At 38.8% G+C, this 11,717-nt stretch overlaps 1 protein-coding gene across 1 annotated transcript; it reads left to right on the top strand.

Moving 5' to 3' along the window:
- Positions 1-2,042: 2,042 nt before the first annotated feature.
- Positions 2,043-9,184, top strand: fbp1 (fructose-bisphosphatase 1). Its single transcript, NM_203814.1, is given in 7 exon segments — positions 2,043-2,255; positions 3,241-3,403; positions 4,722-4,814; positions 5,674-5,814; positions 7,260-7,397; positions 8,393-8,512; positions 8,863-9,184. Coding segments are annotated over 7 exon segments (1,017 nt in total). The 5' UTR covers positions 2,043-2,085; the 3' UTR covers positions 9,055-9,184.
- Positions 9,185-11,717: the final 2,533 nt, after the last annotated feature.

The raw sequence follows: 11,717 nt of genomic DNA, 5'->3' as shown, positions 1-11,717 counted from the left end.
GCCCAAAAGAGCTTACAATCTACATTTGGCTGAATTCTGGAGAATCCATGCATTAGCCTGACAGAAGTGTAAAATTAGAGCTCACCACAGAGAAATTCACCCTCTTTCTATTCATATGGGATTTTTAGAAGTATATATAACTGTTGAACTCATACTTTCACCAATAGATAATACGCTTTTAAAAATTCCATAGGAATGAATGGAAAGTGGATGAGTTTTTATGTAGTGAGCTCTAATCTCACACTTTCATAAAGCAGCTAATAAATCACAATGTTCTATGTGTATATGTATTGCAATGCAAAAGGAATACTACAGCTAAGAAATGGGGGGGGGGGGGGAATCTAAACATAAGGTAAACAGACCCTAAAAGGATGGGAGACATAAGTGTAGAATACCCACTGTGTATTATTAAAGTTGGCATGAAAGAAAGGACAGCAACTATCGGGGCTGAATCTCAGCCTGCTCTTATCTGCAGACTGAGAATCCACCCCATGTGGCACTAGCCTAAGACCTTTGTTTGTTGTAAATTATTGTAAAATGCTGCATATCTTGCTGGTGCTGTATAAATAAATGATGATGGTGATGATGATGACATATGTGGTCATGCAACTGCTTCCAGTTTCCTATTGTGATGCATTAGTAAACAATTTCTCGTAATATTAGACAGGCATAAACAAAGCAGACTAGGGTGTCATATAATGAAAGTCCAGACTCCTAACAAGTGATACAGTCACACTTTTGTCCTCTGGGAAAAATGAAAACTAACAAGAAGTACTCTTTGTACTCTGAGAGGGGGTGGTGGGGTCAGCAGTGTTATGTAACCTTTTGGCTCTACCTTGCCATACAATAAAGAATGAGACTGGGAGCAAACAACATATCATTACTCTTGCTAGAGAACTTGCTGAACAAGCTTTTCCTTCCAGGAGATTTAATTGCTTATCAGGATCCAAGTTATCTCCCAATGCAAACACAAACAGAGCACCCAGCTAATGCATGCAGTTTGCTTGCACTCAAGTCTGCACCATCTGTGTGATTATTATTAACATATATTTATAAAGCGCCAACATATTTCGCAGTGCTGTATAATAAGTGGGTTTATACATTTAACATACAGAATTACATACAAAGCAACCAATAACTGATACAAGAGGTAAAGAGGGCCCTGCCCAAAAAGAGCTTACAGTCTTTATGGAGAAGGGGTTGTGAGCCTTCATTACATATATGGTACAGTATACTATGCATTTACATTCTGAAGGAATAGTGGAACTAATTCAAACAAAGGTGCTTTGAAATGTTTAATCTTTATTTAGTTGGCTAAATTAGTAACTTTAAGTAAACAGTGGTATTCTAAGATAATTTGCAGTTGCTTTTTATTTTTTTCTTTTGCATTTTTTTGTTGCATAGCTTTCAGGCTTGGAATTTTAAAATACCCCTGACTGCTAGAAGTTTATTAGCCCAGGTAGCATTTAGAAAGACAGGTTGAAAATGACTAGTAGAGTGCCTAAAAATCAATACAAGAAAAAATGAAAAAAAAAGCCCAACTTTTTTTTTGCTGTAGTCAACAACCCCCAACAACCAGATGCAGATCAGGAAACGTTACTTAGAAGGGGTCCCAATCGGTCCCCCAATCTGTAAATTTATATTTAGGTTAAGTCCCCCTTTAAGCATGTAAAAGTGCTAGAGCAGAGCTAAAGGATATGCAGCCCTCCCTATTTCCAGTGCAGTGTACAGAGCAGAAAGTACTGTATATAAGTAATTTTTCTGATGCGGATGCTGTTTACTGGTTCTGCTGGTTGAACCTTGCCTCCTAGTTCCTATTCAGGGCTTTGGCTGGGGAGGAGTCACTCTGCCCCTTGCTGAGTTGTGCATGTGTGCGGGCTCTGATTGGCTCCCCGTACGTCTCAGCCCACCACACACCTCTCTCTTCCTACAGTACTTGGCAAGCGCTGCCCGGGCAGCCGGAGGGAGGGGGGTGGAGTGTTCCGCATCCTATAAAGTAACTTGTGCAGGGAAGGGACATTGCTGACTGCTGACCTGTCCATCTAGCAGTGTACTTACCTGTCCAGAGCCACTAACAGCACCACCATGACGGACCAGGCCCCCTTCAACACCGATGTTATTACCCTGACTCGCTTCGTTATGGAGGAGGGCAGGAAAGCCAAGGGGACCGGAGAATTAACTCAACTCCTTAACTCGATGTGCACGGCTATAAAAGCAATCTCTTCCGCAGTGCGCAAAGCTGGCCTGGCCAACCTGTGAGTAATGGGCGCTGCCTATGCCAGGCATCTTCAATATGGGTATATGCTGCTCCTGCTGAACTACATCTCACAGTAGCACCGGGTAGTGTCGGGGAGGGTAGCTGTAGAGACTGTTTAGCCTTCCCAGCAAACTTTCTAATCCTTAGTAAAGTGCATGAGGCGCTTTCATAGGAAAGAGAAGCTCTGCCCAGGGAACCCCAGTATTGCCCTTATAGTATTTAGTTCAAAATGGGATCTAGCACTCAGACTATGTATAACATGGGTCTAGGATGCAGGGCCACTATCTTCAGTACTGAGGAAACATTTGCAACCTGAAATGAGAACTAAACCCTAAAAATGAATATGGCTTGGAATGCCATATTTTATATTATAAACTGACTGGCTTAAAGTTTCAGCATCTCTATAGTAGTAATGATATAAATGCCCTGGTTTTAGATCTGTCATGTAATGTGAATCTGAATGAATTACTAATCAGCTTTTTACTGTTACATTTATGCTATTTATGCAGTATATTGTGAGTTGGCTCCTAAGCTCACTGACAGCAGCACAGAGCATGTGTAGGGAATCAGCAGAAAAGAAGATGGGAATTACTGCATCTTTGGAGGCACAGATCTTCCCTGCTAAAGGGCTGGGGTTGTCTTGAGCTGGTACAGAAACCCAAAACATAATGTACAACATTTTTGCCCTACTTCTTTAGTTAGGCTTTAGTTCTCATTGAAAAGGGAACATTCCAACTGACGGTTTTGGCTCATGATTCCATTTTGTGTTGCACAAGGAAAATGATTACATGCAATGTTTTCCCTAAATGTCACAACACAAGTAGGTATTGCACTTCCCTAAGAAAGGCAGATTGCCTTACATTCTCTTTCTTGTTCTTGCTATGGTATCACTGGATCCACTAATGATTTCCTTAAATGTCACAAGTAGCTATTGCACTTCCCTATGGAAGGCAGGTTGCCTTACATTTTCTTTCTTGTTCTAGCTATGGTATTGCCGGATCCACTAATGTGACAGGGGACCAAGTGAAAAAACTAGATGTCCTCTCCAATGACCTTGTTATCAACATGCTCAAGTCCTCATACAGTGCCTGTGTCCTAGTGTCAGAAGAAGACCAGCATGCTCTGATTGTGGAGCCTGAAAAACGGGTTTGTGATTGTCTTTGATTTTTTTCTCAAAATAAATAACAGGGAAGAATGTACAAATCAGTGCAAAAAACACCTGTACTCCAGGTAATGCAAACTCCTCCAGCTTGATATATAACACTAGGGGGCACATTTACTAACCCACGAACGGGCCGAATGCGTCCGATTGCGTTTTTTTCGTAATGATCTGTAATTTTGCGATTTTTTCGGCGTCTTTACGATTTTTGCGAAAAAACGTGAGTTTTTCGTAGCCATTATGAAAGTTGCGCAAAGTCGCGATTTTTTCGTAGCGTTAACACTTGCGCGCAAAGTTGCGCCTTTTTCGTAGCGTTAAAACTTAAAAGGCGCAACGTTTCGCGCAAGTTTTAACGCTACGAAAAAATCGCGACTTTGCTCAACTTTCGTAATGGCAACGAAAAACTCGCGTTTTTTCGCAAAAATCGTAAAGACGCCGAAAAAATCGCAAAATTACCGAAAAAGTCGCAAAATGTTCGTTTCCAATCGGAATTTTTCCAATTCGGATTCGAAATCGTGTCTTAGTAAATCAGCCCCTAGCTGTTTCTCCATGTAAATCAGTATATTTTACTGAGTATCCAACTGGTTAGACTGGAGCACTAGATTAGAACACAAAATGTTTTTTTTAGAAACTGAAGTACATGGTCCTGGCTTTAATGTACTTTAATCCACAGAAACCAATATGTTGTTTGCATTCATTGTTATTACTGCAATAGGCTGATCTGATCAAATCTAAATGGTGATTTACACATGCACATATACAAACACCTTCAGTTAGTGCACCCACACAGTGTTCCTTAACTAACTACTGCCAGGGACCAATGGTAATATTAGTACTCTTTATGCAGAACAAATTTGGCTTTGCCATAGGACACAGGTGATATGGCGGTGGTTCTAGGGTTTTCTGGATAAGCGATATTTTTGTAATTTGGATCACCATATCTTACATTAGCGAAAAATCATTTAACCATTAAATATGCCCAGTAAAATTGTTTTGCCACCAATATAAAGTCATGCAACTTAGTTATGGTCATTGTAAGATTTTAATATTACAAACATAATGGGATAATGTACTTTATAAATAAATGAAATACTTACATTATACATAAAATGGAGCCTTTAAAGGGAAACATTTATGCAATCTGCTGCTTATAGCTAATATGTAGCCTCTTAACCAGCAAACTTGCTGTGCATGTTATAAAGTGACATTTAGCACAGTGACAACAAGCAAACTGAAGGCCAGTATCATGAGATAGGGAACTGTATGGGTGTGATCTGGAAACCATTAACTTTGTTTTATTCTCAGGGTAAATACGTGGTGTGCTTTGATCCTTTGGATGGCTCTTCGAACATTGACTGCCTGGCTTCTATTGGTACAATATTTTCCATCTACAAAAAGGTACAACCCTTCTTGGTTACTATAGAGACAGGCATTATGACATCCATGTGCACCCTCTAGCTTCCCAAAAAGGGACACCGCATCCTGTTAACTCACTCTGATTGCCCCACGCAACGTTCCTCAAACCAGCTTGAAAAAACAATGCAACTGTAATGTGGAAGAGACTTTTTATTATCAATATCCACAGTTTGTAGCAAAACAGATATCAGTTTTGTCTTGATCCACTGTTCATTGTGCAGCAGCAATGTATGTTGTTGAGGCTAAAGTCTTTTCCAAATGAAATTCTGTACAAGGACACTAAAAATACAAAAAAATTGCTCTTAAAAAGTCAGTGTCCCACAAATGAAATGATATAGACTGATATGTTTGAGTTGTTCCAATGTAATAACTGTATTATTATTCTGCCTTCCAATACTATTGGCTGAACAGTGGGTAACCTATCAATACCATTGACTTACCATCATCAGGAACCAATTAACCTAAGCCATTGTAGGTTTTTGAACTTTAGGGCAACCCACACAGAAAACATACAAACTTCATCCCCTGCTGACGATCAGCAATTCTAACAATTAAGTCAACATGACACTAACACTACACATCAGGACACAAAACCATATATTTTGCCAGCCATGCTTTGTATTAGGCCTGCATGTGCAGTATCAGTACCGTACCTCTCTGACAGGTCTTATTACCCCAGTGGGCCATGTTTGGCTGTTGACAAAATGCCACGTATAGATTGGTTATTGAAGTGAACTCTCTGGCAAGTTTCTATGGCAACTGTGCCTTTAGACTCCTACATTACACATGTTTTGATTAGACAACGTAGCAAGGGATTTATAACTGTGTACTCTGTTTCCAGACTACAGAAGGAGAGCCAACTGAAAAAGATGCTCTACAACCAGGACGAAACATTGTTGCTGCAGGCTATGCCCTATATGGCAGTGCAACAATGTTGGTTCTTGCCACAGAATGTGGTGTCAACTGTTTCATGTTGGACCCAGTAAGTACTGTTTTTGATGTATACTGTGTCAGCTAGGTCTTGGCTGCATGCATACATACCTTTCATTTCTAAGATTTAAGATTCAAATTCCCTTAGGACTATTCTGTCATAGGACATAGTCACAGGTCAGTGTATATTATATTGTGCAGATTATTAATTAAATAATCATCTTATTTTGTTTAATTTAATTTAATTTTTATTGAAATATCAGCAGTGGCTCAGTTATAGTTAACTATAGTTAAGCCATTGATACAGGAGCAAGTGCCCTGTGTATTTGCCTAAGGGATGTAATTTTAAACTCCATTGTCACTCCAGCACTTGCACCTATAGGACTGGTAAATGAGTATTCCTATGTGCTAAATATCAGTTTAGCAATAAATATTTGCCTTTAAAAGGTCACAAGGAGAAGAACTGTAAATGAACCAAAATGGACCCTAAATGCCTTTGCAGAGGTTAATTGTTCAAAGTTTATATCAAAATTAGGCAGCCTTCAGTACACAAGCTAACAACTCACCTTTGCAAATATAAAGTTCATATACTACATAAATAGGCAATAAATAATATAGGCAGTTCTGCGCCTAAATAAAGCATTAGGCAGATTCTCGGCCTGCGAATAAACGTAGGCTAAGAATCTGCCGCTACACTTCAAACTGCTTTCTGCTGTGTCTGCACCTGAAATCATTGCGTTGGCTTGGGTGCAGGCACATGGAGCAGATTTCAGCATTGAAACGCTTGAGTAAGCATTTTGACCCCAAAATCCACTCCATGTGCCTGCACCTGGGCCAACATAGCAGCTCTGGGTACAGGCATATCAGAAAGCTGTTAGGAATGTAGGGGTGTATTCTTAGTCTGTGTTTATCCACATTGTGTTATGGGCTTTCCTATTTTATATTTCTGGATAATCATGAAAGAGTTCCTGTTAGAAGCATTAGTTTGATTCACTATGTATATCATATTATGCTAATATAGTAGAGCCGCACTCACCGGTCTTATGAAAAGAAAAAATGTTTATTCAAAAAAATGGACTAACGTTTCGGCTAGCAATCTAGCCTTTCTCAAATATATCATATTATGCATATTCTCTCATATCATCATTTATCCAGGTTTATTTATTTATACCCAGAATGGTTTTTGTCTATTTCTTTTACATTCATATGCCCATTCCTGTTTCATATAATGCTGCTTGGACGTTTGGAAAGTTTTAGGCTAAACCAAACAAAGAGTTAAAAATAGTGACAATTTTTTATCTGATTTTTGGGGGCCTGTTTTTGGCCATACATAACTAAATTTTATGGGTCTTTTATGTGGGCTGCACGTTGCAGAAAAAATCCTTTTCACAAGTAACAGTGCTCCACTGTAGTTTCCAGGGACAATAAAATAAATAAAGCACTATAAACCTTTGTCATGTGAACTTACAATTCAAAACTATTATTCTCCTTTTCCAGGCAATTGGAGAGTTCATTTTAGTAAACCAGGATGTGAAAATCAAAAAGAAGGGCAACATTTACAGCCTGAATGAGGGTTATGCCAAGTATTCTGATGAAGCAGTTACTGAATACTTACAGAAAAAGAAATTTCCAGAAGTAAGTAATTGGTGACAGATATTGCAGGATGGAATAAAAGGAACTACTGAACCAGTGTATAAGCTATGGCCATGTTAAAGATACAGTATCACTTGTTGCTATAAAACAATAAAAAATACAGAAAAAAAAGTAACAGTATCACCAAAAAATGAATCAACTTGGCTGCCTCAGAATGGCTAGGACCCCTGAGGTAGCGCTGGTGCAGAGCAACAATACATTATATTTTAATTACTTTAAAACACTTTCATTTTTGGTGTTCCTTAAACTTGAGAAGTACACAAAAAAAAGTATATGAAAAATGCAAAGAACTTTTAACTGCAGCATCCATCCTACAATAAGTCATCAGACAGTGGGAGTTGTATTTATGCCTTTTATCTGCTTCTCCTGTGCACCAGTTATAAGGGAGACTGGGAGTATGCACCTCGATGGTTGCATTTGAGACTTGCATTAACTATGCCCCCCCACCCCCATTTTTTGTCATTAACAATTACGGTGAAGAATACAGTTTTTTAATTAATTGAGTGTTTTTTTGGATAGCACCTTGATCTTTTGTACTATGATGTCAGCCTGGGGACTGAACCTGGCATTTTGTTTTGCTTGTTTTCTTCAGTTCAGTTAGAGTACTTTTTTACTTCAAGCTGACTGAGTGCAGATAATGCTTAGAGTGCTATCTCTGGAACTTTATTCTTGGTGGGGCAGAGTAGTTCTGTAATATGGTAAATGTTGTATAAATACTCAAACTAATATCTTCTTCTGGTAATATTTATAGAATAATAATAATAGTTTATATAACTGATCATTTGCCACACATTATAACCCATTGCATATAACCCTGTCACATTTTAGACTAAAATCACATGTAAATATTTGTAGCTGCTACTTGTAGCATTCTGTAGTTGACCAGCCATGCTACCTAGTGCTTCTTGTGAGGTCTGGCTTATCAGTTTTTATCAATGATTCTTTTTTTCCTCATAATGCAATTTATTTGTTCATAGGATGGGAGCTCACCCTACGGTGCAAGGTATGTTGGTTCAATGGTAGCTGATGTGCATCGTACATTGGTTTATGGAGGAATCTTTCTATACCCAGCCAATGTAAAGAGCCCAAAGGGCAAGGTAAGTTTTTCCAGCATTGTTTTTAGGTATTGAACATGCAATGGCAAAACTTTATGGTACAAAATATAGGAGTTTATTTAGAGTCTAGAACTGACATAAACTTGTGAATCCGATATCAGTTACTTCCAGCATCCCAGATGAGGAGATGCCTCCTCTAAGTTAAGGCATCCTCTATGAATTTGGGTAGCGAAGGGATTGAAGGAGTGGCTCTTTATATTTCCCTGGCATACATACTGTAATTCACTGATAGAATGGCTGATAGAATTTCTGTATTATAATGCTAAAAGTGCATGAAAATATGAAGGCAATTTGATTTGGGCTCACTGTTTATATTGTTATCCCCATTACAGCTGAGGCTTCTGTATGAGTGCAACCCAATGGCTTTCATTATGGAGAAGGCCGGAGGAATGGCTACTAATGGACTTGAGTCAGTTCTTGATGTAGTACCTGAGAGTATCCACCAGAGGATGCCAGTAGCTTTGGGCTCCCCAGATGATGTGCAGGAATATATTAACATTTACAAGAAATATGCAAAGAAATAAAGGACAGCTGAATGGATTTCATATCAAGAAGGACCAAAGAATAAACCAGCAGCTTCTTTTTAATGTGCCAAAACATAAAGAAATATGTTTACTTTTGTACACAATAACAAATAGATTTTTATATTATTGAGTGCTTGTATTTTTTTTTATACATTATGAAATGGTTTGGCTTTACACTAGACTAGCACTGTGAGGAAGGTGCTTGTTGCTGCTCTAAACGCACCTTCTGTGTGTGTTCTTTGTCTTGAGCCAGAGACATGAGTGACCAAAAGGCCACCTGAGTAAAAAGAGAGTGTCAAGGAGGTTGGTAGTGGAAGATGCCAAACACTCAATGAACCCTGCTACTGCTTACTATTAATATCAAGACATTTAGTGAGACTGAACCATTGGGAGAACTGAATAAGCTGTGTGAGTCACTTTGAATAAACTAATTTCCAAGATCATGTAGGTTCAGCTATCCTACTGGGTTTCAGCTAAAAGCCCCATTTCTGTCTGTATGGTGGTGGTGGTGGTAAGCAAAGGAAGCGGGCATTAAGGCACAGCAGTGGTCCCCAACCTTTTTTGCACCATGAACCGGTTCCAAGCAAGACAATTTATCCAAGGACTGGGGATGGGGGGGGGCGCAACTAGTGTATAGTATAGGATTTAATTATTTCATATATAATATAAATGTAATTACTACATTTTATATAATGCACTTTTTTATTATTATTATTACATTATAAAATACAATACAGCTCATCAAAATACTAAATAAGTGGGAGACCTAAACTTCCCCTGCAACTAGATGTGCCCAGCCCCTTTGCATGTCTAACTCCTACCTAAGTGGTGTCATCCCCTGCTGCTTAGTATTTTTGGTCCTTGTTGCGATCAGTAGAAAGCTTCCTGGGCTTCGCATATCTGTTGTCACTGCTGGGTAACATCAGGGAGTTGGGATCACAAGTAATTGAGACCAGAGGTGGCCCAGTTCAGCACAGCCCACGGCCCGGCACTAGTCCCTGGCCCGGTGGTTGGGGACCCCTGAGGTACAGGACCCCTTGCACTTGACAGTGCTGTATTGTATGTCTTGCACTGGAACACTAGCAAGGATAGCAAGCCCAGTCCATCAAATGAACCATACATTCTCCTGTCTCCCTAAAAGGTTTGCATATTCATAAAAATGTTGCAACCTTCAGAAGAGCCATTGAAAAATGGCTGGAAAACTTTCAAATACTCTCCCTCCAAGAGATGATTATGCCCCCAGTATACCCAAGATCTCCATAGATCACATTCTATAAACTTATAGTTTTATAATACACAAAAGCCATGAATATCCTGTAAATTATATGCATTATAAACATTGCAAAGTTATAATTTTAGAATCAAAGGTGAATTATTAACTATATAATAATTTGACCCAAAAACAGAAGGTTATACAGTTCCAACCTGCAAAGTTAAGCCAATTCCAGCTTAGGTAAGCAAAAAACTGCATGGAAAAACATAAGGACCTAGGTCGGACTGTGTCAGTGGGAAACTGGTTAAAAACCCAGTGGGCCCTGCTGACCCAGACCCAATCCATGTCCCATCACTCCCCTGCTGCCCTCCATCCCCCAATCACAGCAAAGTAAGTATAAATCTGCGCAGGGGGGAGGGCCCCTGAGGTAGCAGCCCCAGTGGGCTCTTTAACACCCCAATCCAACCTTAAAAAGGACAGTTGCATGTTGTTTTCATTAGACAAATGCAAATGAAGAATTATAAAACTGATAATATAGAGGCTCTATCTAAATACATCTTTGGTGTTGTGCACAAGAAATCCAGCTAGTAGTTTTATTTAAATGTATTCGGTGCTGCCCTGCAACATGTATTTATTACACATACCCATGAATATTCAAGTGATCTGGTAACATTAGTTTATAATGGCCATAATGTAAAAACACATGTATAACAGTTAAACGGCATCAGTTTGGAAAGCAGAGTATATAACATTGATATATGTATACTTGCTTTAACCAATCACAAATATTATTTTCCCTGGCCACAACATTTGGCTGTAATATGAGCTGGTAGGGCAACCTTTATGCAAAAGGTCACTGAGCCCAAAATAAAGTGGTTGCTTGTACAGAAAAAGAATGACAAAGTACAGTCAATGAAATGATACCTGATCCCAGTTACTTTCATATTCTAGCTTTATTTTCTTTTTTGCATTAACATTTATTTAATCACACTGCTAAATTAATATAACCTACTACTTTAATAATACAGCAAGTAATTATCAGTAGTCAAACTGTAACCAGTAAAGCAACACAGTGACTTTACCTTAGTGTGATAATCTCTTCCGTTTTTGCATTATTGCTTTGTTTCAAATAAAGTGCTTCTTGTTGCCTGTTTACTCAGCTTTGGCCAGCTCTTGCTATTTTAGCTAATCCAAGTCACTTTAGTTGGTTGTGAGCACAGTGGTGCAAACCCACTTTAATATTTGCACCTACCTGCTACTCTTTGCATTAATAATCAGCTGTAATGAGGCACTACACAAACAAGGAATACCATAGTTGTTGGCAACTGAAATACTCTAATCCAACAAAAAAAAATAATTTTCATCAAACCTTACTTTTGACATTTGATCTAGGCATCCAGCAGTATCTTAAAGAACAAATATTCACCAAATTCACTGTCATTGGCTTTAA

The sequence above is a fragment of the Xenopus tropicalis genome, chromosome 1 (assembly GCF_000004195.4).
Source record: "Xenopus tropicalis strain Nigerian chromosome 1, UCB_Xtro_10.0, whole genome shotgun sequence".
Classification (NCBI taxonomy): domain Eukaryota; kingdom Metazoa; phylum Chordata; class Amphibia; order Anura; family Pipidae; genus Xenopus; species Xenopus tropicalis.
This window is presented reverse-complemented; position numbering and strand designations above follow the sequence as displayed.